General features: G+C 41.4%; 1 protein-coding gene across 2 annotated transcripts; it reads right to left on the bottom strand.

Annotated features, from left to right (window-relative positions):
* Positions 1-1,857: 1,857 nt before the first annotated feature.
* On the bottom strand, positions 1,858-25,214 carry LOC116989665 (protein-lysine 6-oxidase-like). 2 transcript variants are annotated; one of them, XM_033047260.1, is made up of 8 exons: positions 24,722-25,213; positions 24,495-24,664; positions 19,853-19,961; positions 13,319-13,456; positions 11,128-11,284; positions 9,481-9,576; positions 4,024-4,139; positions 1,858-3,141 (listed from the first exon to the last, which is right to left on the bottom strand). In XM_033047260.1, exons 1-8 carry the CDS (start codon positions 25,057-25,059, stop codon positions 3,135-3,137), a joined length of 1,131 nt encoding a protein of 376 aa, XP_032903151.1. In that variant the 5' UTR covers positions 25,060-25,213; the 3' UTR covers positions 1,858-3,134. The 2 variants fall into 2 exon arrangements, with proteins under 2 accessions (XP_032903151.1, XP_032903150.1); XM_033047259.1 differs by having other exon boundaries at positions 24,495-25,214.
* Between the last annotated feature and the right edge of the window lie 56 nt (positions 25,215-25,270).

The raw sequence follows: 25,270 nt of genomic DNA, 5'->3' as shown, positions 1-25,270 counted from the left end.
AATAGATTTTCACCACCAGCACTTTGATAATTAAGGGAATGTCCATTTTTTCACTATAATTTATTGAACAAGTATTATCTATATTACTAAAAGTCTGATCTTGACCGCTTTTGGCTCGCTGTGGTGTGATTTCCGAGAGAACGCCGCCACCTACGGCCGTCATTTTTGGCCACCTCGCTCAGAGCCCCCCTCCGCCTTCCGGGACCAGAGGATTTTTCCCATCGATGAAAAATCAGAGAGATATTAATGTTTAAAAACACTTCCCCACTCTCTCTGCTGCCCCTGCTGGTGGCAGGGAGGCGGGACTATAAAACCCGGAAGTGTAGTCCTTCACTCAGTCTCTGCCAGACCCAGGAAGCGAGTGGGTCACGGCTCTCTGAGCTGCTAATAACACTGAACGCACGTCTACTCCACGGTGAGTCCCCTCGATGCGGCTGTAAGGTGGATGCTGCCCAATTGTTTGCCTCGCCTTTTTAACAAGTTTGTGTTCACAAAATGAATTTTGGTTGGGTGGCTGCTGCCAATTGTTTGCCTCGCCTTTTTAACAAGTTTGTGTACACAAAATGAATTTTGGTTGTCGGGTGGCTGCAGCCAAATTGTTTGCCTTGGCTTGGCTTGGCTTTTAAAATTGTTGCAACAGTTGGCTGCTAGCCCAAGAATCCATTTGGCCCACAATGTCTATACTAGCCCTCTGGAAACCAGTACCTTCGGCCCGCAACACCCATACTAGCGCAACAGAAAGCCCCCCACCCCCACTGGCGAGCAATATTGGAATTGGTGGAGAGGTGGAATATTGCGTTGGTGACCAGCCCTCCCGTGTGATGCTGGGACCCAATGGGTCCCACTTAGTCTAGTCTAATATATATTCCATCAGTGATTTTTGTTTTTGAACCCCTATGTAATATTAACCAAACTGATGTGACTGTTTTTCCAAAATGTGAAGATAAATGGATGTTTCAAAATCCAGTTTATTTCCCTCTACCTCGAACATTCTGCATCCTTAAACCGTGTGGAGTCCTGCCCTTAATGCTAATATGAATACTGCCTTCCAACATTTCAACTCTCAGTTTATCACTGAACTTGCAGAGCTGAAGGGGAAAATATTTAATAGGAATCTGAGGGGTAACGTTTACACACAAAGGGTTGTGGGTGTATGGAACAAGCTGCCAGAGGAGGTAGTTGAGGCAGGCACTATCCAACGTTTAAGAAACAGACAGTTACATGGATAGGACAGGATTGGGAGGATATGGACCAAACCCAGGCACGTGGGACTAGTGTAGCTGGGACATGTTGGTCGGAGTGGGCAAGTTGGTCCGAAGGGCCTGTTTCCACGCTGTATCACTCTATGTCTCTAGGACTATGTCAGCAAAACACTTATTGCAAAAATAAATGAATGTCTGGAGACATGACTGTTCCAGTAGAGCATAAGCAAACAGCATTTGTTTGTCTATCTAATCATGTTTAATGCTAAAATGCAGTACCTCACCCTTCCTTGGCTATTTTAATAGACATTTGCTTTAAATGTCTTGCCAGTAGCAAATTCTATACTGGAATAGAGTTGATTTTACAATTTCCTATTAAAGAATAGATACGTCATGTTGAAACATGAAATAACATTCTTCATAAAACAATCAATGGCAAGTAGGTTTTAGATTTTTAAATGATTTCCCATAGTGTTCCCACAAATAACAGAGGTATAACAATTTATTTCAGAAAAGTGAGATACTGTTACTCTCACTTCAAACTTATCCCTGGGAAAACTACATTCTATGTTCTCTGTTCAATGTCCCAGTCATGGGGTCAATGGAATAACAACAATGAATGTGTTTTTTAATGAACAGTACATTTAAGACAAACTTTCTTTTAAAAGACTTTATAAAGAAGGGATATTCTTAAAGAATTCAGTGAGCAAATTGTCAAATAAAAGGATAGTTCATATATAATTTTGTTTAATGTAAAGGATGAACATGACATTTGTGTGATGTGGTATATAACCATGGTTTGAATACTTAGGGGTACAGGAGAAGAAATAACTTTAGGAAGCACCAACCCTCATTTTAACACCAAGTAGATTGCAAACGGGTGGCAAAATTGGCATGTATACCTCAAAGGTATTAAATTAATCATTGCTAAAATCTAGGAACCACTTCATACCACCAAAATATATGGTGCGCTTGCCAATATCTTTGGAGATGGCGACAAAATCTGTCCAAGATTTGATCATTTAATTGTAGACGTCTCAGCCTCTTTCTAGAAGAAAAATGGCTTTAAACTCAGCTTGCAGAGGTGGATATAGGATATGGCATTCTCAATGTAAAGTTGAATTCTTGCCATAAAGAAATTATGATCACATTAATGAAGGTATGATAATCCATACATTAACAAAAAATATCTCAGTGCTCTGTGTAATGAAACACACAAAGTGAACATTAACTTCAAAAAATACTTGTATTCTTAACTACTTCAATACTGAGTTTGGTTTTATGATAGCCACTATTTCCATGGCTCCTTCCTGCAGGGAAATATCCAAACACCTTTTAGTGGGTGCCCTATATATTGTAGTTAAACCCAAGAGCGCAATGGGTAGGGAACTGCAGCTGGCCAACAAGGTTCCTTTACCATAGTGCATTTGATATTCGCCACACATTGGGTTCCTGATTCCATGTGCCACTTTGAATAACGGGATGGAAACACAAAGGAGCAAGTTAAATATACTTGCAATCCTGAAAATGCATAGTTAGGCCTTTATGATAAACATTTAGTTACCGGGCAACTTTTCATAGAACTGCAGAAAAAACAGACGTTGAAGAAAAATAAATTTTGCTAAAATTTCTGTTCACTCAGAAAGACAAACTCTCTGTGACTATTAACATCACAGGGAGAATTGTGCCAGGAAGGAAAGAGAGGAGAAACAGAAAACAATATAGATCATGATTCTTGAAACCAAAAATTATATAAAAATTAGCACAAAACTCCCTCCCTGCAAGTATTCTATGTTGACATCTATATGTCATATAAAATTGCCAAATTCCTCCATAAAACTTAAATACAAACACAAAACTAAAGAGGCAAAAAGCTGGAGACCGTAGTACACACTTCTGTTCAACTATGACTCCAGCCATTGGGTCTCATCCTTAGAATCTGTTGAGAGAAATGTCACAATATTATAACTGAATTAGAAATAAAAACAGAAGCAATTTCAGACTATTCACTAATAGTATCAATATTTTTACTACTTCTGTTGAGAGCCAAGATCTAAACTGCAACACCAACAGGTTTTTAGGACAACCAATCTGGGCCTGAAAATCAGTAATTTCAATCACTTCACTTTGTACAATTATCAAGTAAAAATAATCCACACAGGAAGATGAACCTGGTAATCTTCTTTCAAGTTGTCCTACAACTTTAGGCTGTGCACGCCATACGCAAGAAGAAAATAGTCATCTTTTAGTTTTACTACATGAAGAATTGATACTCCTCCTACCAGCTTTGTATATACACTGCAAATCAAAAAGAAAGGGAAGAATGTTGGATCCCAGCTCAGCCAACATCGCGTAGCTTCAAAAGCACAGAAACAGCTCGCAAATAACCCTGGAGTAAAGGTTGCTGAGATTGGCCTCGATCCTCACCTAAAGAATGATTTCCCCAGAAAATGCTATGAGGAAGATGATGGGCTCAATTTTGAATTTGGCATTTACGTACTAACACAAATGTATTTACAATGCAGCATTTACAACAGTAAGGCTGTGGACAACAAGACATTGAATTTCTGGAGGCTCACAGGTAAATGGATTGAAATATGAATTGTGAAGTAAAAAAATAAAGAGAACAAGAAAATGTCATTAAAAGTTCTTCTGGGAGAACTGATATTGGCACAAACATAATGGGACATTTAGTTACCTCTGCCCCAAATTTTCAAATGTTACACTAGATGCACAGAAATAAGTCCCATTTGCAACTTGTTCGGCCTTGAGATTCAGAGCACAAGAGGCTTACCATGCAATTTAACCAACCAACACATACCTTGTGATTCTGCAATTTCTGGCTGACACATAGCTCCCAGTATAAAGGATATCACATCTAACCACATTGTTTGTTACATCTGACTCTGGTACCAAGAATCCTGGATTCACTGAAACCTACAGTGGGAATAATATGAATTGTTTAAGAATTACTAGCATAAAATTCTAAAGCACAATGTTTAGAACATTCAGCGCCAAAGATCAGTTGGCGACAAACCAAGCATAACACCAATTGGAAGAATTGCAAGAGTAAGAGGTTTTACAGCGTGGAGCCAGGCCCTTCAGCCTAACTTGGTCACACCAACAAACATGCACCATCTACACTAGTCCCACAGCCTGCATTTGGCCCATATCTCTCTAAACCTGTCCTATCCATGTACCTGTCTAAATGTTTCTTAAACGTTGCGATAGTCCATGCCTCAACTACCTCCTCCGGCAGCTTGCCCCATACACTTACCACCCTTTGCATATCAAAAGTTACCCCTCAGGTTCCTATTAAATCTTTCTCCCCCTCACCTATGTCCTCTGGTTCTCAAATTAACTAACCTGTTTCTGGAACGATGCTATACATGAGACAAGCATTAAAATGTGAATGATAGGCAAAGTTTCCACCCTTAACCAACGCTTGGTGATGTGATGGAAAGTCAGCATCACAAGGCTTAGCAGCAATGCTTCCACTCAGAGTGGACTCAGTCAGACCACCTGGGCAAGTTGTTCATCAGTCATTCATGTAATACTCTGTCAAATCTATGGAGAGAACAATTGAATAAGTTTCACGATGGCAGGGTTGCTGCCTTGCAGCGCCAGAGACCCGGGTTGGATCCCGACTACGGGTGCTGTTTGTACGGTGTTTTATTTTCTCTCCATGACCACGTGGGTTTTCTCCAAGATTTTCGGATTTCTCCCGCACTCAAAGACGTACAGGTTTGTAGGTTAATTGGCTTGGATTTGTACACTTGGTATGTGTAAATTGTGTAAAGTGTAAATTGTCACAAGTTTGTGTGGGATCGTGTTAATATGTGGGGATCACTGGTCAGCGTGGACTCAGTGGGCTGAAGGGCCTGTTTCCGTGCTGTATGTCTAAACTAAACTAAAAGACAGGTCTTACAATTAAAATTAACTCTCAGCGTGTGGTATCACACATGAAATATCTTATACAAACTGGGGCCAGCATTCTCAGAACGCAAGCCTCAGCAAAAGGCAGCCAACACGGAACTGTACTACCTAAACTCAAATACCTTTGCAGCCAAGCAAGTCCATGTCTATGAAAGTAGAGGTGCAACTTAGAGCAACAAGATGAGAAAGTTTCCAAAGCAGAATAAGAAGAAATCCTTTAGAATAGTGATGATTGAACCATTCAATTGTCATATGTTTACAGACAGAAAAACAGATAATGTGTTTTGGACACCAATTCACTGTCCCCAGAGGTAAGGAATGGCAGAATAAATTTATGAATTAGTTTGAGAAGAATCAATCATAGTTCACATCCTAGAAATTGTATTGAACACAAAGCGGGTTGAAATATCAGTACAGTACATGGTGTAGGAGCTGAGGGAACTTGTGGTAGTGAGCTATGTACACCACTATATGGACACCACATGCTCACTGTTGGTTGCAAGGACAGCAGCAGCAAAAGGTCAAGGAGTGAAGTTGTGTGAGGAACCCCCACTTAATGGCTGTACAATATATTAAGGAAAGGGGGTGAACAACCTTTAAGAACAACAGCTTGCCCTCATGAAGAAATTGACCACAGTTTTCACAGAGCATGCTACAGTCTGTCACAGATCATCTTGACAAAGAGCATTAGGACAGGAATTTCCATACACTGAGGCTTTCGTGGGAATTTCAGGCACACGTTATAAAGATATATGAAATAGAAGAAGGAGTTGGCCATTCAGCCTCTTGCATCTGCTCTGCCAATTGATAAGATCAAGACTGATCTTCATCAATTCATAAGTTGTAGGAGCAGAATTAGGCCATTCGGCCCATCAAGTCTACTTCACCATTCAATCATGCCTGATCTACCTTTCCCTCTCAACTCCATTCCCCTACCTTATCCCCATAACCCCTGACACCCGTACTAATCAAGAATCTATCAATCTCCATCTCCATTGACTTTGCCTCCATAGCCTTCTGTAGCAATGAATTCCACACATTCACCACCCTCTGACTAAAGAAATTCCTCCTCATCTCCTTTCTAAAGGCATGTCCTTTAATTTAGAGGCTATGGCTCTTCTATCTAGATGGATCTTCTAACTTATTACCACTTTCCTGTTTCCTGGAATCCCCATATCCCTTGATTCTCTAAACATCCAACAATCTGTTAATCTTTGAAATTATATCTGCATGTTTAATGGAGCACTGGTGACAAATATAGGGCAGTTTCTGCATATCCACAAAATAGAAATCTTAAAGGTTTGCTTTTGTATATAAATCAGGTAGGGATCATCAACTTTCTTGGCCAAGAATAGAGACCAGCTTATTCTATGCTGAGCTTCAAAGCGCAACTCGGTGAAGTCCTGGCATTCCTTTGTTGATTTTAGCTAAGAGCAGATGGTTAGGAGGGGGGTGGGCAGAAATGGAGAAATATTTATACAAAGATAAATATGAGCCAGGGCTCTGACTTCTGATCATCATCCAGTGATTGCAGCTGCAATTACACATGGATGTGATATGAGGACAAAATGAGTCTCGAATGGGTTTCCAGCAGGGTTAATAACCTGCCAACAATCACTAGCCAGGCTTAGCTTTGATGAGCCAACACTTGGGAGTCCAGACAACATCTGAGCTAGAATCCAACCCTTGAGGAGAGGAAAGGAAACTGAAACAATTTAAACACAGAGAGCTGGCAAGCTTCCACCCTCTTGTTAAATTAATTTTGACCAGGCAGAAATGTGAACGGATGATGTGAAATTCCTCACACCACAAGTCCAGGAGACAACAGCAACTTGTGAATGCCAATCAAAAGTCTACAGTGACTTTTAGCAGAAACAGAAAGTGCACTTTGAAATCACATTTCCCCAATACACACAGATCTCCAAACTTGCAACATTCAGACTGGAGCTAATGACAAGAGTGTAATTCATCCAGTTACCTGAATATGAAGTCAGTTAGAGCAGTTTATCTATAAAAATAATTTTCCTAAACTCTCGACCCGCTTCATTATTAGATTGCTAGTTTGTTCGTCGAAATTTCATTCTGCTTTTGCTGACTAATGTCATTTGTACCAGTTGATAAACTGAAACAGAACCATACTATATTAATATACTCTAAAACATAGTTAGGTTATATATTATAAACAATTTCCTTTAACTATTAAAAACATAATTCTACAGTTTTTAATATTAAAAGACAGGAACAATAAGAAAAAGTTGTATTACTAACAACCCTTAACCACTTAACCCTCTCTTCATTTTGTCTACTGCACTTATTAATGTTATGCTTGTCTATACTGCAATAATTTTTCTAAACCAGAAATGTATGTCTTAATAGATTTTATTTGCGTTTGCATTTTGCATTTCAAACAAGAACACCAACTTGAAGTCCCCAGAATCAGAATTCATTTTAACCGCAGTCTAACCATAAAATGACAAAGAAATGAATTGCCTGTTAAATTGCCTAGTTTAAACAATTGTTTTAAATTACTTTATTTTTGAAAAACCTGGATCGTAAAAATAACATTTAAAAATAGTAAATTATTATTGGATGAAGTTGATCGTGGATTTTGAAAAGGAAGAATTACAGGAAGGACAAAAGCTAGATTTAGGAACAGCGTCAGATTCCATAATCAGGAACAGCTTCTTCCCAACTACCAGATTTAGGAACAGCTCTTCCCCACTGTTATCAAACTACTGAATGGTCCAGCCATAAACTAGGGTGTAGTCCCCATTTTCAAAATACCTCATTACTACAGGCCATGCTTTAAAAAATATATTTGCACTTTCTCTGCAACTGTAAAGCTATAATGATACAACATTATATTCTACACTCTGGAATGTTTCCCTTTGCACTAACTGTAATACTTGTGAGTGACTTTATTGTACTCATGTTAGCGTGGTTTGGCTGGATAGCAAGCAAACAAACTATTTTAATTGCATCTTGGTACACACATGACAATAATATACCTAGACCAAAGATAGTAAAGAAGGAATCCGAGTCGTTTAGAAATCCTGGGACTAAACTTGTTATCGATGGTCCAACAGATCTGGACATGAGCACAATTAATGTGTGTGTTAGGACAATAAACCGGAGCATGTGAGAAATGTTCAGAGTCCTGCAGGCTGCATTAGAACAGATAAAACAAAGATAGAAACAAAGACTCTTAGAGAGAGTAAAGAAAGACAACAAGGTGATGTTGTCTCCTTGAGAGCAAGGCCTGTAAATTTGGAGAATTGGGAGCGGGAATGAGAATACAATATGTTGCAGACAAGCGTGTGCTTCTAATCCTGTTTTAGTGATACTGTCACAGTGGTAGAGCTGATTACATGGTTAAACATAGAACAGTATAGCACAGGAACCGGCCTTCGCTGACGCTCGCTGATGCGCTGGTAAGGCCGCATTTGGAATATTGTGAGCAATTTTGGGCACCATATCTGAGGAAGGATGTGCTGGCTCTGGAGAGGGTCCAGAGGAGGTTTACAAGAATTATCCCAGGAATGAGTAGGTTAACATATGATGAGCATTTGACAGAACTGGGCCTATATTCGCTGGAGTTTAGAGAAATGAGGGGGGACCTTATTGAAACGTACAGAATAATGAAAGGCTTGGATAGAGAGGATATGGAGAGGATGTTTCCACTAGCGGGAGAGTCTAGGACTAGAGGTCATGGCCTCAGAATTAAAGGACATTCTTTCAGGAAGGAGGTAAGGAGAAATTTATTTTGTCAGAGGGTGGTGAATCTGTGGAATTTTGCCACAGAAGGCTGTGGAGACAAAGTCAGTCGATATATTTAAGGCAAAGATAGATAGAATCTTGATTAGTGTGGGTGTCAGAGGTTATGGGGAGAAGGCAGGAGAATGGGGTTAGGAGGGAGAGATAGAGCAGCCATGGTTGAATGGCGGAGCAGACTTGATGGGCCGAATGGCCTAATTCTACTCCTATCACTTATGATCTGATGGACATGATGCCTAGCTAAACTGATCTCATCTGCCTGCAAATAATCTATATCCCTTTACTCCCTGCATTTCCATGTGCCTATCCAAAAGTCTGTTAAACACCACTATCATATCTCCCTCCACCACCACCCCTGGCAGTGCATCACAGACGCCCACCACTCTCTGTAAAAAACCTGCTTCACACATCCGCTTTAAACTTTCACCCTCTAACCTTATATCTATGCCCTCAAGTGTTGGACATCTCCACCCTGGAGAAAAAGGTTCTAACTGTCTACACAACCTATGCCTCTCATAATTTTACATACTTCTATCGTGTCTCCCCTTAACCTCCGACGTTCCAGTACCTTTAGTATGTAGTTTCCAGGAACAACGTCTGTAATGTCAATCCACTGACAGTCGATGTCGGCGTTGTATGTATCGTAACAACCTGGTCCCAATCCCTGTTAGGAAATGTGAATATTTAATTGGTTAAAACACAAATAATTGGGCTAGGGTTCATGTTTAAAAAAAAAAAAAAATGGCCAAAAACCTCTGGTCTCAATTAGGTGTGTAGCGCTCAGAGGTAGGAGATGTGAGGAGCAAGGCGTTAATAAGGGAAGAAGGGGAAAATTCACCCTGGATTGCCCACGTTCTTGATTACTCTGCAACCGTGCTCCTGCTTTGAGGTTGCATCTACATGTCAGCATATATTGGGTGAGAGTTGAATCAAATTTAACTCAGATTGCGTCCACAGTTCAAGTTCATACATGAACGACGTTCAAATTGATGAAATGCCAGCCCCCTTTCAACAGCACCCCAGATCAAATAACAACCTCAAGCAATGTAAATTGAAGTTATTGGGTGAGTGGGAAGGAATTCAAAGTACACAAAATAAGAACTCAAATATTATTTACAGAATTACTGTCGAGTGAAAAGAGGCAGGTTGGAAAGGCATTGTTTGAAATCTGGTACCAATATGTGCATACCTGGAAAGTTAGTGAAGACTGCAACTCAGTCCCAACATAACCCCTCCGCAATATTGTCTCCCACCGAGTACAAATACCAGCAACTCAAAAACAGCCTGAATCTATAGCAGGTATCACACATAGACATCGGCTTATTGTCAATGAAGCTGGAGGTACAGTTGTGACATAAACTACCGGGATTCTCCCTCATAAGCACAGTAACACTGGAGGAGGTGCACCTTAGTGTTTGCTGAAGCATTTAGAAATTCAACCCCATTCCCCATCTCATTATCCTACCACCTAGATTTCCCTTTTCAATTATATATCCAATTTCATCTTGAAAATTCTTGTACATTCTTCTCCCATCAACAGTACATGCAGTGCACCTGGATCACTGCAATGCCTCCTCACCTGCCCACTGCTTCTTTTGCCGTGACTTTATTCTTTAAGAAGACCTGAATGCCACTATGGATAGGTGTCAGTTTTCCTGGTTACCCAAACCCAATTGGTAATTTTTTAAATATCTAGTTGATATTGTAACATGGAGACATTGTTCTGAGTAAGAGGATGTGAACAAAAATCCTTATCGCCCCCTCTATAGACTACTTCCTATCCGTGGTCCATAAAGATCAAGGTAAGCAAAGTGAGAGAATGAGGGAAATGTACTGTTTCTTTAAAAGAGTGCTATCTTGTAATAATTTGTTACTACCTCGTGTGGTAGATGACACTCAACACACCAGACGAACATGATTGTTTGTTACCATCAAACATCAATAACTATCCGATAATGATAACAAACGTTTCGGGTCGAGACCCTTCAGACTAGTCAGAGGAGAGGAAAACAAGAGATATAGTCTGAAGAAGGGTCTCAACCTGAAATGTCGCCCATTCCTTCTCTCCAGAGATGCTGCCTGTCCCGCTGAGTTGCTCCAGGATTTTGTGTCTATCTTCGGTTTAAACCAGCATCTGCTGTTCCTTCCTACACCGTATCCAATAATTGATGTATTCCAAGTCAACGCAATCAACAAGTTGTCTGCATCACTTTACCTGAGTATGTGCTGTGCAAGCGTATCTCCTTCGGACACCAGGGTCACACGTAGTGTCCTCCAGGCAGAAGCTAGCCTTGTGTCCTTCAGCCACCCTCCTCAGAGTGGTTGTCTCCAACAGATCATAATGGCTAAACTGATCCATGCTGTGATAATGCCTAAAGTGGAAGAAATTCAATTGCAAGAATTGCCTTTATATGGCACCTTTATTATCGAGGACCATCACAAGCTGTTTACAGGGGGGAGGGGGGTGGCAGTAAACAACATTCGGTAACGTTACAAAATATATTAAGGCAGCGTTTGTTCAAAGATGTAGATCTTAAATGAGCTAATCAGAGTGATAGAATTATTCTCAGAGTCAGCATGAACTCAATGGCTGATTGGCCTTATATGTCATAGTTTGAGTCATACAGCATGGAAACAACATGTAAAAATAAGGAAGGACTGGCAGAGAGGTCTAGGGAGCCAATTACATAATTTGGCCTTGGAAGCTGTGAGCACGGTAGATTATGAGTAGTAGACCTGGAGTTTGTTGGAATATCCATCTAGAGACAACAAAGACATGAGTAAGGGTATCAGCAGAAGGCGAGCTGAGGCAGATGTGGCTAGTATTACAGAGGTGGAACCAGGCAGTCTTTGTGATGGTCTGGTTTAGAGGTGCAACGTTCAGCTTGGGTTCAAAGATGACACCAAAGTCGCACACAATTGGTTTCAGATTCAGACATTTGCCAGTAAAAGGGACAAATTTGTTAGTGAGAACAAATACAATGACTTGGGCTTCCAAACATTTAGATGGAAGAAATTCTATAACATCCAGTACTGAATGTTAGGCAAGGAGTCTGATAATTTAACACCAGCGGAGGTGGATAAGAGATGGTGAGGTGGAGTTGGGTGTTATCAGCACATGTGGAAACCCTTTGCATATCTTTCATTCATTGTTCTTTATCTTTCTACATCATCGCCTATATCTCTTGTTTCCCTTATCCCTAACCAGTCTGAAGAAGGGTCTCGACCCAAAACGTCATCTATTCCTTCTCTCCGGAGATGCTGCCTGTCCCGCTGAGTTACTCCAGCTTTTTGTGTCTTCGAAACCAACAATGTGTTGTCCAATGTCACAGAGATGCATTGTGCAGATGAGAAGTAGGATGGGGTCGAGGCTAGATCCTCGAGTTGTGCTGATGTTGAAGTTGCAACTGCAGGAGCCATGGCAGCCTATCTGAGCGAGGAGCAACGAACATGATAGAAAACTGAACCACAGTAGTGAGGGCTACAGAAACATAATTAATAAAATAAAATGAATAAAAGAACATTGAAATAAAAACTGGCAAAGTAATTAATGAAGACAAAGTTCAGAGGATCCATGAATAAGAGACTGTGAGAGGGTTTTTTCATTGTGCTCACTAATCTAATAATCATTGATGCCTCAGTTTTGCAAAATGTGTGATTTTAGTACAAAGAAAGTACAAAAGTATGAAACTGAAATCTACCCAGAGCTTGGCATGTTCTCTTCGTCTGTGGACAACAAGACTTGTTATCTCTCCAGCACTACCTTGGCTTTGCTGCTAAAATGAACACTGCTGCTTTTTATTAGTTCACTGTGTCTAAATGTTCATAACATTGAAATATAATTTATCTTCATAAGTGTGTAAAGATGAGAATACCAAAGTTCTTGATTTAATGCACAATGGGCAGGACCTCACTGAAATGGCGATATATTTGATCTCAAAGAATACATTTTGATTGACCCTGCATGAACTACTTAGCTGAAATCTCCTGCAGTCACACACTGTTCCATTATGGATCCAGGAAGAATAATAAAGAGAGTGATCCAAGTGAACATAAAGCACCCAATTCTTGGGTAACACGTGGCTCGACAAATACTGACTTCCAATTGATCTTCAACCCAGAAAGCCCTGCTCCCAGTCAGTAGAACTGTAATGTGTAAATAAGAAATGGAACAGGTTTAGTGATTTCCAAAGTTTAAGATAGCAAAATAGAAAAGTTGAAGCAAGCCACATTTTAATTAACACAAAGGTAGACATAAAATGCTGGAGTAACATGCAGCACCTCTGGAGAGAAGGAATGGGTGATGTTTCGGGTCGAGACCCTTCTTCAGATTTGTTCAGTTCCTTGTTCAAGTAACACGTAATCACTACCATACATAGCAGAGGGATCACATTCAGCATACTTACTGGTGACAGCTGTGCCATTCCCAGGTATGTTGTGGCCTGTTGGGGAGGAAGTCCGCAGTTCCTTGGTTCTTGACTCTTTGTGGGAACCTTAGGAGTACCCTAACGCTGAGGTCATTTACTCTGGGGCCATAGGCTGACCTGAGGCAAAGAGTCAGACATGCTTTAAGCACAGAATTATTTCCAATATGGAACTGTTATTTGAGTAGGATTAACTTTGAGCCAAGTATTTGAAAACCATCTCATTTCACTTAGCTGAAATGCCAGAAGTTGAACTGAAACTGTAGCCAGTTACAGAAACATCCAGATGTAGACATATAGAATTGGACAAGGACATTTTTTTATGGTTAAGTTCTTAACCTTTTCTAATGAATGTGAATTCAAAACATGAAGAACTTAATTTCTCCACGCATGAGACACAGCATAAATGAAAGACAGGACATTTTGATTTTGGATTGAGAATCCCAGTGTCCCATTCAGAAATTATTGAACATACTTGGGCTAATGTTCCGATCAATTATCTGGTGAATCGAATCATTTAATTGGATGCCATTGGAATCAATTGATAGAAATTGATAATGACCCCCTACTGAATACAACTGAATTGTCTGATATGGCAATCCCCTCTCCCATAAGGCAAAAGGTATAGAAGTGTGAAAACGCACACCTCCAGATTCAGGGACAGTTTCTTCCCAGCTGTTATCAGGCTGCTGAATCATCCTACCACAACCAGAGTACTAACGTGTCTTACTGAAATGGGTATACAGAGAAAACCATTTTTTATAAAAGGTGTACTGCTTTATTTGAACAGGAACCTGATTCACCTCATTATTGGTGTCGATCTAAACAGAATTAATTTGGTAAAAGTATGTTTTTTTCTTGACTCGTTCACATGTTACTCAGAAAGTAACATTCTCATAGTTGTTCATTTTAATAAAACTGTTGGTTATTTTTCAATCCATTGCCACAATATCTTGTTATAATCATATTTACTTTCCCAATATTCAGGCAAAGCCAGCAGCTACAAAGATCATTTGCAGTTGAGACTGGGGTTTTGGCCAGAGGTTCGTGGCTTTAAGAAACAGCAAGCACTTGTGGTCTAGAAGATCGCTGAGAAGGTAAATGCCCTTGTGGCCAGTATACACACATATAGCAGTATTTTATACACATTATGTTGCAATCAAACCACAAATTCTGCAGAAAATCTTTCCACTGTAGACAAATGCACTGAACCACAGAATGGCCGAGTGCGGCTTTGTGTCTCAAATACTACAAATGAGAGAGCCACAGAAACAAGAGGCCCCAGGGTTTTCATTGGACTTCTTCATATGATGCTGGGAATAATAGCTTCCACTAACATCTTTTCATTCTTTCACATTGGACTTCGGAGATGCACTTATTGAGTTTAGTTTAATTTATTGTCACATGTATCGAGGTACAGTGCAAAGCTTTTGTTACGTGCTAACCTGACTTTTGTTACGTGCTAACCTGACAGCGGAAAGACAAGATTTCAAATGAAATGTTAAATGGACGTCTTGTCTGGACTTCAGGTGGGTTTCCTTTTGCTACGTCAACAAATATCAATGAATTAACACCAGCACAATAACAGTTATTATAAATCTCATTGTTGTTTGCAACATATGCATTTTAGTGACTATCTTTTCAAAATACACAGGGTTACATTGGCCTAGAATTATTTTGGGAGTATGATGGAATTATAAAGGGTGCATTGTACAAGAATTTAAAACAAAGCACCACTTTGACAAAGCAGTCTAATTGGCTCATTTCTTATCTTCCACTTTATTTTTCTTAGGTTACTGATCTTCCACAGATGGGCTTTGGTCCATTATATAGAAAGACATTGTAAGACTAGGTGATGCATGAAGAATTGGTTATTGCATTTCTAATGAGCAAAGGTTTTAGGAATGTAGCCTATAAGGCACCATAATATGTGGCTACCGACTTAAAACGGCTTGCTGATCTCTACTTCAATAGATTTAGATCATTGTAGACCAAGTCTGACTCATAAAGGAAGTTGCCAATGGCCAAAACAAACTTAAGTTTGCTTTTCCAAAATCACACTAAATGCAATTAAAGAGGTCAGACATAAAAATCTGAACACACAATGAACAAACTGTGATGAGGTAATGCTTTTATTTTCAGAAAACATGTTTAATCTCCAGCAATAATACTGTGCCATGTAATATTCCTCCTTCTTTTGCTGTCTTACCTAAATGTTGTTGTGCTACAGGACTGTATGTTTAAAGCTCGACCATAGGGGCTCAAAGACTCATAGATAGTGAGCAGTGGTCAGTCATTCAACTAACTATGATCACCAGAGTTTAGAACTAGACATTCGCAATCCCCACCTCAGCTCTGACATGCTGATGCCAGCCACATTTCTTACCATCTGAAGAAGTGTCCTGACCCAAACCATCACCTATCCATGTCCTCCAGAGATGCTGCTTTAACCCGCTGAGTTACTCCAGCACTCTGTGAAACGTCACCTATCCATGTCCTCCAGAAATGCTGCCTAACCTGCTGAGTTATGTCAGCACAGTTTTACTTACTTCCACCTTTATTAAAATCAATTGACTGCAAAGAACTAGGTTAATCTTGCATCATTATTACTCTTTGTGGCTATTTGTTGTTTGCAATCAAAACGGTTCAGCGAAAAGGAATATGCAATTCCTTTTATAATTTTCTGCGTTACATTCTTTGATAAAGGAATACAGCGTTTCTTTGAAAAAGGAATCAAAAGGATTTAGTGAAAAGGCAGGGTTGTGGAATCTGGTTGGTCTTTTGAATATCTATTTTAGTTTAGTTTTGAGATACAGCACGGAAACAGGCCCTTGGGCCATCCGAGTCTGCACTGACCAGCCATCCCCTCACATTAACACAACCCTGCACAAACCAGGGACAATTTTACATTCACACCAAGCCAATTAACCTACAAACCCATACATAATTTGGAGTGTGGGAGGAAACCAAAGATCTTGGAAAACACCCATGCGGTCACGGGGAGAACGTACAAACTCTGTACGGACAGCACCCGTAGTCAGGATCAAACCCGGTCTCTGACGCTGCAAGGCAGCAACTCGACCGCTACGCAACCGTGCCGACCCATAAACTTTGGGCCAAATGGTCCTTTGTTTTGAGTTATATTTTTTACTCTTTTGTATTACAGTTTGATAAAATTATTACTAAAGTCCAACACGATTTTTAGCAGACTAGAGTCTAGAGAGATTAAGTATGGATTAGACGATCATCATCCACCTATCACTTGCCCAGCTTTGCCCTTCCCCCACCTCTTTTTTTCAGCTCTCTCCCCCAACTACAATCAGTCTGAAGAAGGATATGGACCCAAAATGTCGCCCATTTTATTCCCTCCACAGATGCTGTCTGACCCGCACTTTTCAAGTCGCTGAAGATTCCAGCATCTGCAGTTCCTTGTGTCTCGATTAGTAACACGGTTTTTGTCATCTTGACTCTTTTAAGAAAAAAAAAAGTTTTTATCTACAACAGAAAAGTTGCAAGTTATAGACTGAAATAATTCACTGGAATGTAATGGACCTGGCAAAAACATGGCATGGTGAAGAATATACAATTCCTGAAATTTATTTCTTTCATTTGTGAGATTTGGCTCAGTTAATACAAATGCATCCAAATGTCCTGAAGTAGGAATTTACAAGCCTTCTTAAATAACCAGCCACTCAGTATGGATAACATTCCTAAAATCTTTGCTCAAAAGAAACATTAACTAATTACTTCTGTGTCACCTGTTTTTAGTCTTATTAGCTATTTGATGTTCCAAATCCCACAGAGTGAGAGATCAGTAACTTTAACGAGATTACGAAAGGGATGAGCCATTTTCATACTGCTGTTTTAAATCGCTGAAGAAAGCACCTTTTATAATTCCCCGGGCATTTCCGAAATAAATGAAACAGTTGTAATATGAGAAACACAATCACAAAGCCACACACGGATAACAAGTACCAATGACACCCGCAAATAACAATGAGATAACAATAAGATTTATGAATATTAAACTACTTTAGAAGTGTCAGTTGAATTACTGTTGTCGTGGGCACAGGGCTAATTTGCCTCATTTTTAAAATGGGATCTTTTAACCACCTGAAGGACAGAAAGGGCCTCTGTTTACCCTGTCTCTGGAGGACGGGGAAGGCGATCAAATTCACCTGTGACACCTTAGACAGCTGAATAGTGATTGTACAGGGGGGTGGAAAAGAACAATAGACGAGAGGTTGGAGTGGGACAAAGCCTGGCAAGTACTAGGTGAATGAACGCAGGTGGGGTGGTTGATCAGCAGATAGTTGGACAAAGGCCAGAGATGGGGAATGGCGGAGTAGACTTGATGGGCCGAATGGCCTAATTCTGCTCCTATGGCTTATGAACTTATGAATAGCTGACAAATATTCACCATCCATATTTAAATCAGCCACACATCAAAATTCAGGAAAAACAGCAAGAGAAAGAAAATAAATTTATTACACAACATCTAGAGATTAAGCATGTTTTCTTTTACATGCTTTTACATTGCCCCATCACATGAAGCTCACTGGTGTGAGTTCAGTTTTGGGTGCCCAACCTCTGTAATCGACTTTCGCAAGGTTTGGAAAAGGAAAGTTGGGTTTGGTTTGGCCATCAGGCAACGAGCTGCCATCAATCTTAGTTCACCATACTCAGCTATGTTGGTCAGTGCCAAACCAAAATACTAGCTATGCACAATTAATGCCAATCATAACTGCTAATTCCCAGTCTACTACATTGCCAGACAGGTGTTTTTTATGTTGGTGTTGTGCTTGCCAACACAATTTCTTCTATTTGTTCTGTGCCTTTCTGGTCCTTGTTTCTTGTGTTTCAAAGCCTTCACCAAAGTCATGGAGTCCTACAACGTGGAAACAGGCCCTTCAGCCCAACTTACCCACAACAGTCAACATGTCCTATCTACATGAGTCCCACGTTTGGCCCATATCCCTCTAAACCCGTCCTATCCATGTACCTGTCTAAATCATTGCCAATAGCTCTTTGAATCTGTTCAGTATGTCATGCGTGTTCATCCAATCTTTCCTCTATCTGTGCACAGTGGGGAAGGGAGTGAAGACTAGCAGAGTGAGTGAAGGCAAGTTTTAAGAATTGATTTTCTGTTGCAAAATATCAATTAGCGCAATAAAAATAAAAGAGAAGAAAATATTGTCATGGGGTGTACAAGTTGACATTTTTTAAGTATGCATGTAATAGGTGTTAATGCTTATTTAAAAATGTTAATATTCCACTACTGATATTCATGGGCAGATATTGTGGTGGGCAGAAGGTGGTGAGCTACAATTGGCTGTAAATCCACTGAGGTCCATTTTACACCGTCATGTCAAAAATGAAGATCGACAGCAGGATGTTTTGGAATTGCACCATCCATATTCATTTCTATTTTATTAATTAATGGCATAATATCACAGTGTATGGGTTAAAAAAAAAAGACTGGTTAATCCAAGCAAAATTTGCTGAAAGCTTTGGGCTGTCCCTCGTTTTGTATATTTGTGATATTTATTGTTTTCTGTGTGTGTGTGGGAAGGAACTGCAGATGCTGGTTTTAACAGAAGATAGACACAAAATGCTGGAGTAACTCAGCAGGACAGGCAGCATCTCTGGAGAGAAGGAATGGGTGACGTTTTGGTCAAGACCCTCCTTCAGATATATGTGTGTATATATATATATAGCCACAGGGCCCCAAGAGACTTCTGTACTTTTAATAACTATTGTTTGCCCTTTGACCAAAGAGATTTTCCTCAAGTAAATGCATGAAATATAACAATTTACAGTCAACTTCCTAACAATGCTCCATTGACTTTTCACACAATTCAATGTTCAGAATATTCAATAGCACAGTAAAATGAAAAATAAAATGCGAATAAGCAGAAGGTTCAACTCAACTTAAAACTGTCTATCAAAGAAAAGACACAAAGAGCTGGAGTAATTCAGCGGGTCATCCCTGGATAGGTGACGTTTCGGGTTGGGACCCTTCTTCAGACTCCAGCACTTTGTGTCTTTCCACAGTAAACTAGCTTTCCTTGTTTCTACATACTGTCTATGGAAGGACAGTAATGAATTTACATGAATCAAATCTAAAACCCAAGCCCACCTAACTTACTATAAGGTAGAATAACAAAGATATTTTTTAAAACTGCTTCTCACGCATCACACTGATCCGTCACAACAGTGATGATCAACTAGAGGAAGAAAATGCTTAAACCCTGGCATGAGAACACTCAAGTAAAAGTTTCTGTTTTAAAGAGGAGGAACCAAAATGAATTATTCAAAGTGCATGTATCTGTAATAGGTATCACAATATCATAAATCTGATCTATGGTTTTAACAATACATTCTGATAAAATATATGGAATCTGTAACTTGAGAAGCCACAAGCACTCCTCATGAGATCTGAAAAGGATTTATATCTGTGATGTCTGATCCTTCCTGTCATCATAATAGTTGACCACTAGAGTTGGTGCGTTATACCTTGAGAGGCAATTTTCTTCAGCTGCACACCTCAGTGCATACATGTGTACCCTCTGGATATATATGGAAGCTTGAATATAATATGGATCAGGAACCAAGTCTGGAAGACCTAGAAAAGAAGCAGAAACATTTTTGGAATGATCTTTTCTAAATCAATGGAATTTTGACATTACTGGCTGCAAGATATATCATTCGTGTAGGAAGGAACTGCAGATGCTGGTTTAAACCAAAGATGCTGGAGCAACTCAGCGGGATAGGTAGAGAAGGAATCTCTGGAGAGAAGGAATGGCTGACGTTTTGGGTTGAGACCCTTCTTCAGACTGATATCATCAGTATCAGTAGAGTCACTTTGAGGTTCCAAAAATCTTACATAATCTACCAATGTGTCCATCAGTCACTGAAGATATTGCCTATAACTGATGCAAATTATTTTTCTTCAATGAAACCATAGATAAAATTACACACTTCTTCTGTCCCAATATGCAAATAGATATTTCAGGGATGTAATGACCCACCCTTGTGTATGTTCAACCTAACAGAGGACAATGTTAAATCGTTTTAGTTGATCATTAAATCCAGAAGTATCTTACCAATTTATTCTATGAGGATTGTGGAGAAGTGGAAAGCTGGCTCCAAATAATGTGAATGTGGTGCCTGGCTTTCAGTTGAGTACTTTTCTAGTGCATCACTGGAAAGTTACTTCTAACTTCAACTTGACAAATAACATTAATTGCCTGCATCTTCATTGTTTATGTGGACCAGGTTTTGTTCCAAGCCTCCCCCAGTACCGTTCTCCCAACCCATCTATGTTACATTGACTACTGCACTAACGCTTCCTGCACCGACGTGGAACTTATCAATTTCATCACATTTTACTACTAACTTTCACCCTGCCCTCAAATTCCGACACCTCTCTCCCCTTTTCTTAATCTTTCCTAGGAGACAAAATATCTGCTGATATCCACTACAAATCCACTCCCATAACTGCCTAAACTACAACTCCTCTCAGCCGGTCTCTTATACGGACACCATTCCTTTCAGTTTCTACATCTCCACCACATCTGTTCACAAGATGAGGCTTTACTCTCCAGGTCATCTGAAATATTCTCTTGTTTTTAGGAAATGAAGCTTCACCCCACTCTGGTTGACCAAATCCACACCCATATCTCCTCTACATCTACATCCTAGCCTGAGGAGAGTTGGGGTGGATTTTCAACACTACTCCCCCCAGACAGGACAGGGATAGAGTTCCTTAGCTCTTGCCTTTCACCTGACCAGCCTTCACATCCAGCACATCATTCTTCAACATTTCCGCCAGCTTCAACATGATCATAACAACCCTGATCTTCCCTCACTCACATCCTGTCTTCCCACCTTAACCTCAGCCTTCCATCACCCATTTCCCCTCCTCAGCAAACTTTGGATCCACTCTCGCTGTTGTTCCCATCTGCCACCACCCCTCCTTATTTGCTTCCATTCTTCACCTTTCTTTCCTTTCCCATTCCAGCTTTTAGTTCTCCACTTATCACCACCCAGCCTCTGTCGCTATCTCCTCTCCCCTCCCCCCCCCTCCCTCTCTCCTCACACTAACTGTTATTTGCCAACCAGCCCTTCCTCGCTGTATCCACCTATCATTTGCTGCCCCCTCTTGCACTTTACCCTTGCTACTTCTCTCTAGGCTTTCAGTCTAGGCGATGGGTCTCGACCTGAAACATTGATTGTCCATTTCCTACCATGGATGCTGCTTGATTCATTGAGTTCCTCCAACAACTCTCTTTCTTTTTGCTATAGATTCCAGCATCTGCAGTCTCTTGTCCTTCCAATAATATTTGTTGACATCCAATAATTGTTATAAGGTTTATAATAAGTTTCCTATGTGTGTTTGAACACTTCTTCTAAACTGACTAACATTCCTCGGTTCACACAATAAACAGGATAACTGGTCATCCCTTTGTGTCATTTCCGTGAGCAAAGTGTAATAACTGATCTGCTGGATATGGAATGCTTCATTCTGTGCTGTATGACTCATTTACACTGTTGTTGTAAACTACAGGCTGGGAATGTCAGTATTCAGCAACAACCTGGTTTCATGAATGAAAGAAAACGTGTTTGGCTTGAGTAATGAGAGCACGTGGTGACATCTGAAGAAACGTCTTGTCCCAAAACGCCACCAGGAATACTTTTCTCCAGAGATGCTGTCTGACCCGCTGAGTTACTCCAGCTTTTTGTGTTTAACATATTAATGAAACTGCAGTTGTTAATTTTTGAATTCAAGTTGATTAGATATATGGTAGACAAAAATGCTGGAGAAACTCAGCGGGTGCAGCAGCATCTATGGAGCGAAGGAAATAGGCAACATTTCAGGCCAAAACCCTTCTTCAGACTGATTGGATATATCATAATTCAAGTCCATTTCAGATTGAAATGATCCATTTATGCGTGATATAATCCATACTGTGTTTTGGTTTTGTTTAGGACATTGTAAACCAGCAATGCTATTCTGTTAATTACGTTCCTCATCCTTTGAGTATATTGAAATGTCATTTTCATTCGCCATTGATATTGCTACAAAACGTCATAACCTTCTCCCTCTAAGCTTCTTGCCTCGTCTACATTTCTCTCTTCAAAGCTATTTCACGGGGAAGCTACAGATTCACATGTGGCATTTCACATCAGATGTGAGACTGATTTGGTTGGCTCATTATATGTGGCAAACTCCAAAGCCAAGACACAAAAACAATGGTGATGCAGCATGGCCCCAGTGGATGAAGTTGGGCAGTGAACAGAAATCCTCAATATGATTGATTTTGTGCCGGTTTTGGCCAGAACTTGGTGGGATCAGTCGTTGCCCTCTGACAGGCAACAGGATTGAAATGGAGACCATACCCCGCTGTGTTATCTGCTCTCACATCAGAGATTAGTTCTCCTGTGGCATAATCAGGCAGTGATAACATATTTTTGGATTTATTGAAGGAAAGAATTCAAACAATGATGCCTGATAAACAATCATATTTGCCAGAATTGTTTTAATTCAGATTACCGGCACTAAAAAAAACATGTTTAAATGTTACTAGAACAGTCGGTTCCATATCATTTCACACCGTGCAGAACCAGGCAACTTTCCTGACATCAATAATCTGAGCCATGTCAGGGAGGAATTCATTCTCAACTTAGTATTGGCCAACTTCACCGCCCACTGCTCTTATTAATAGTAATTGTTCTGAACAATAATGAATCAGCTATCTCAGCCCACCCATTTCTCCCACCATCTCCCACCTACCCATGATCACCCTACTCCTTTCCTCTCCATTCCACACACATTCCCCAATCCTGAGTCCCCCATTTCGCGTTCCGTAAGACTGTGAGACATAGGAACAGAATTAGGCAATTCAGCCAATCAAATCTGCTCCGCCATTCAATCATGGCTGATCTATTTTTCCCTCTCAACCCCATTCTCCTGCTTTCTCCCCATTACCCCTGACATCAAGAACCTATCAATCTCTGCTTTAAAAATACCCAATGTCTTGGCCTCCACAGCCGTCTGTGGCAATGAATTCTTCTGATTCACCACCCATTGGCTAAAGAAATTCCTCCTGGTCTCCTTTCTGTAAATATGACCCTTTATTCTGAGGCTGTGCCGTGTGCTCCTAGACTCTCCCACTCATGGAAACATCCCCTCTCTCCACGCCTTTCATCATTCCCCTCCCCGTCCCACACAACTCTCCCTCTGGCTTTACATTTCACCCCTCTTACACCCTCCTTGTCCTTGTTAATATTCCACCCATCTGCCAATTAAACTTGCCAGGCTTTGCCCCACCCCAGCTTCTCTGTCAGTATGAAGAAGGGTCCCGACCAAAAACGTCGTCTGTCCGTTCCCGTCTACAGATGCTGGCTGAGCCACTGAGTTCCTCCCGTACTTTGTGTTTTGTTCGATTCCCACATCTGCAGTTTCTTGTGTCTCTATCTTAACACAGCTTAACATCTTCATGAAACTTGCGGATGAGCAGACTGTTCAGCCACACACAGCAAATGCCGGGTGAAAATGCGAGCCTGGGTGAATGATTGGGGGACAACAAGCGGCCAGCGTTTGACCTCAGGGGACTCGAGGAACCGCAGAAGCTGGAATCTTGACCCACTGAGTTACCCCAACACTTTGTGTTTTACCTCGAGTCACGGGCTCAGGATAGGGTTACAAGACGCTGAGACAAGAATCTGCACATGCTGGTTTACACACAAGGACACAACGTGCTGGAGTAACTCAGCGGCTCAGGCAGCATCGCTGGAGAACATGGATAGCTGACCTCAGGTCAGGACCCTTCTTCAGACCTATCACCTTCACCTATCCATGTTCTCCAGATATCTACCTGAGCCGCTGAGTTACTCCAGCACTGTGTCCGTTTGTGTTTTAACCAACGCCTACAGTTCCTTGTTTCTCCATGGACATGGGACATTCCGGTTCGGGACCCATCTGACTGAAGCAATTTGTGTCCTTTTGGTTATAAAACGCCCCCGTCCCTGCGAACCCCTTGTTACTTGACTCCCTTCATGCTTGTTAGAAGAAAAATGAATTCACGCCATCTCACCCCACCCCAGCCCAGCCCACCCTACCCCAGCCCACTGCCCCCACGGGGGTGGGTCTCACCTTGCTGGAAGTAGCGGGTGGCTGAGCCGCCTGTGCGTCGTCCCGCGGGCCAGGACGAGTAGAAGTTGTAGAAGACGCTGTTCCGGTTGGAGGGATGGCGCGGCTCGTCCGCCTGCGCTCCCGGGTACACTGGGCTGTAGCCGGCCCGGGGGCTCCCTCCGTCCGCGGCCACTCCCTGCGTCAAGTTGACAGCCCGGCGTCCGTGGAAGCCGCGGGCCGCCGCCGCCGCTGTCCTCCCGGGACGCGCCGGGTACCGGGGCTCGCTGGCCGGGGGCAGCGCGTTGAGCGGGGCGCGGTGGTATGGCTGGGGACGGCTCCTTTCCACAGCCGCGCTCAGGTACACGCTCTGCTGCTGCTGCTGCTGCTGCTGTTGCTGCTGCGGGTCCCAGCTGCGGTGAGTCGGCGGGCGGTAAGCAGCGCCGCTGTTGAGTAAACTGTACACTTGGCCGTTGTTCTGCCACTGAATCTTCTGCCTCCACAGTCCATTCCGTTCCACTTGCCCGGCCACACCACCCCATCTACCAAGCACCACCCAGCAGCAACACATCGCCACCAATGTCCTCATGGTCGTTTGTTAAAAATAATAACTGTGTTAATAATAATTCTAAATCAAAGTGGTCAATAGCCAGTGCGGGCAGGTGCTCGCTGCACCTCACAGTGCAGGAGAGCCTAGCACTCGGTTTTACCAAGCGTCTGGGCATCTTACTGTAAGTGTACTCAAGGCTGACGAGCTCAGATGGTTTAACCCCTTGTACGCGGGGCTGCAACCTCCAAAC

Source organism: Amblyraja radiata, chromosome 29 (genome assembly GCF_010909765.2).
Source record: "Amblyraja radiata isolate CabotCenter1 chromosome 29, sAmbRad1.1.pri, whole genome shotgun sequence".
NCBI lineage: Eukaryota > Metazoa > Chordata > Chondrichthyes > Rajiformes > Rajidae > Amblyraja > Amblyraja radiata.
The sequence above is the reverse complement of the archived record's forward strand: the minus strand, read 5'-3'. Positions and strand labels throughout refer to the sequence as shown.

Coding starts and splice junctions, on each gene's coding strand:
- LOC116989665 (XM_033047259.1), bottom strand. CDS start 25,059: ATGAGGACATTGGTGGCGATGTGTTGCTGCTGGGTGGTGCTTGGTAGA. Junction 11,285..13,318: donor GAATGGCACAGCTGTCACCA/GTAAGTATGCTG, acceptor CTTCCACTTTAG/GCATTATCACAGCATGGATC. Junction 9,577..11,127: donor CTTGCACAGCACATACTCAG/GTAAAGTGATGC, acceptor ATTTCCTAACAG/GGATTGGGACCAGGTTGTTA.